The sequence below is a fragment of the Vicia villosa genome, linkage group LG2, assembly GCF_029867415.1.
Source record: "Vicia villosa cultivar HV-30 ecotype Madison, WI linkage group LG2, Vvil1.0, whole genome shotgun sequence".
In the NCBI taxonomy this organism is placed as follows: Eukaryota; Viridiplantae; Streptophyta; class Magnoliopsida; order Fabales; family Fabaceae; genus Vicia; species Vicia villosa.
Window position 1 is genome coordinate 152,881,783 of NC_081181.1, and position 1,763 is coordinate 152,883,545.

At 39.5% G+C, this 1,763-nt stretch overlaps 1 protein-coding gene across 1 annotated transcript; it reads right to left on the reverse strand.

Annotated features, from left to right (window-relative positions):
• Positions 1-232: 232 nt before the first annotated feature.
• Positions 233-1,763, reverse strand: LOC131652515 (uncharacterized). The gene is made up of 3 exons (XM_058922376.1): positions 1,269-1,763; positions 822-1,082; positions 233-730 (listed from the first exon to the last, which is right to left on the reverse strand). The coding sequence occupies exons 1-3, from the start codon at positions 1,647-1,649 to the stop codon at positions 542-544; spliced, it is 831 nt and encodes a 276-aa protein (XP_058778359.1). The 5' UTR covers positions 1,650-1,763; the 3' UTR covers positions 233-541.

Consider the following 1,763-nt stretch of genomic DNA (forward strand, 5'->3'; position numbering starts at 1 on the left):
TTGTAATGCCTATCAAGTGTTTGATGACTGTCCGGAGAAATTGCTCCATTTGATCGTTAGTGATTTGTCAGAGACTCCTACCCATGTTATTTCTTTGTAATTTCCTTCTTTTGGGGCCCTCTTTCTCTTCAAATAAAAAATAATGATACTTATGTGCATCCAAACATATTTGCGAACCTTACAAACAAACCCTTGATGTAAGCTTTCTTGGGAGCTTATAACTGACAAGCCATTTATAAATGTGAACTATAAAAATTGAGTATAGTATACTGAAACAATATGCAGAAAAAAATACATAAAAGATTGTACATTAGCCACAATCTAAACTCATAATGACCTTACACTACTAGATAGATACAAAGCATACAAAAAGTAAATGTGATTACTCATAGAACATATTGTGATTTGGCAGAATTAAATCTGCAGCATGCTCACCAACAAACATGATTCAGAGAAGCGAAACTCTTTGCTACTTATCAGTTCACCGGCATTGGAAAGAATGCTACCACAAATCCAACCATAGTCCAAACACGGCCGACGTCTAATTGAGAGCATTAGACGCGGAGTATATGAAATCCAAGAAACCTGTTCCTTTTAAGAGTCCCTTTCCTGTTAAAAGTTCAAAATCCAACAACAGAAGGAATCCAATAACAGCCGCTTTACCGTTTATTATTTCGTTCTTTCTACTAAAGCCGAATCCCAGTTGAGTCTCATCAACCACCATTTTAACCTAAACATTCATTAAAAAAAATCAGATTTTTCATAATGCAATTGCGATGAATCCAAAAATAATTGATGAGAATGTTACTCTTGTTATTTACCTCATCGACATTGACATCGGATGCTGTTATACCGGGCTGCGCCTTCCCGCTAAAGACAATTTCAGTAGCAGCATCAGATTTGAAACCTCCTGAGATGCTGATGTAAATGTTTTTTTCATCTGTTTTGACAGGATATACAAAGAGACTCCTCAAAGCCGGCGTTAGGACTCGCAAAACAGGATTGTTTGGATACCATTCTTTGATCTCTCCTGTTCTTAGATCAAATGTGCTATCAGTTGTTGGACAAACTATACAACCATCCTGCATAGACAAAGCAATTGTAAAGATCAAAACTTCAAAAACACTTCTAATACGAAGCACAGACATAGACACGAACACCAGACACGACACTGACATATCAACACAGATGATAATTTAAAAAAAAAAAAAATGTATCTCTGGATAAGCTGAAATAGAGTAATCCAAACATGGCCTTAAGTAACTAACCTGAGTGAGCTTAGCATTTTTCAATCCTTCGGAGTATGCACCTTCAGCAGGTGACCTATTTTCAATGGCGAATATTTGATCTTTATACCAAAGAAGCAGTATCGTTTCCCCTTCTTGAATAATCACGCGCCGCTCTCCTCTAGGCAGAGCTGACACTGGCACTACCGGAACCCAGTTTCCGGAAGGAGACGACTCTTCAGTGAGGGACACTTGTGTGGCTTTACAGGTGGTGGTGAGTCGGAGAGACTTTGGGCGTGCATAGTGGTTTGACTTTGAGTGGCGAGTGGAAAGGAGAAGGAAAGGTTTACGAGGGAGAAGGAAATGGGGAGAAGTGTGTGTTTGGGAGGAGCAGGAAAGGGATAGAGGGTTGGTGGCAGCCATGGATGGAGGTTGTGAGAAGGAAAGTGTTGTTGGAGAAAGAAAGGATCTGCATGTGTGGAGGGATGGGTGGTGGGAATAAGTCCACACAATTGTATGCAACTGGATAATGAATCA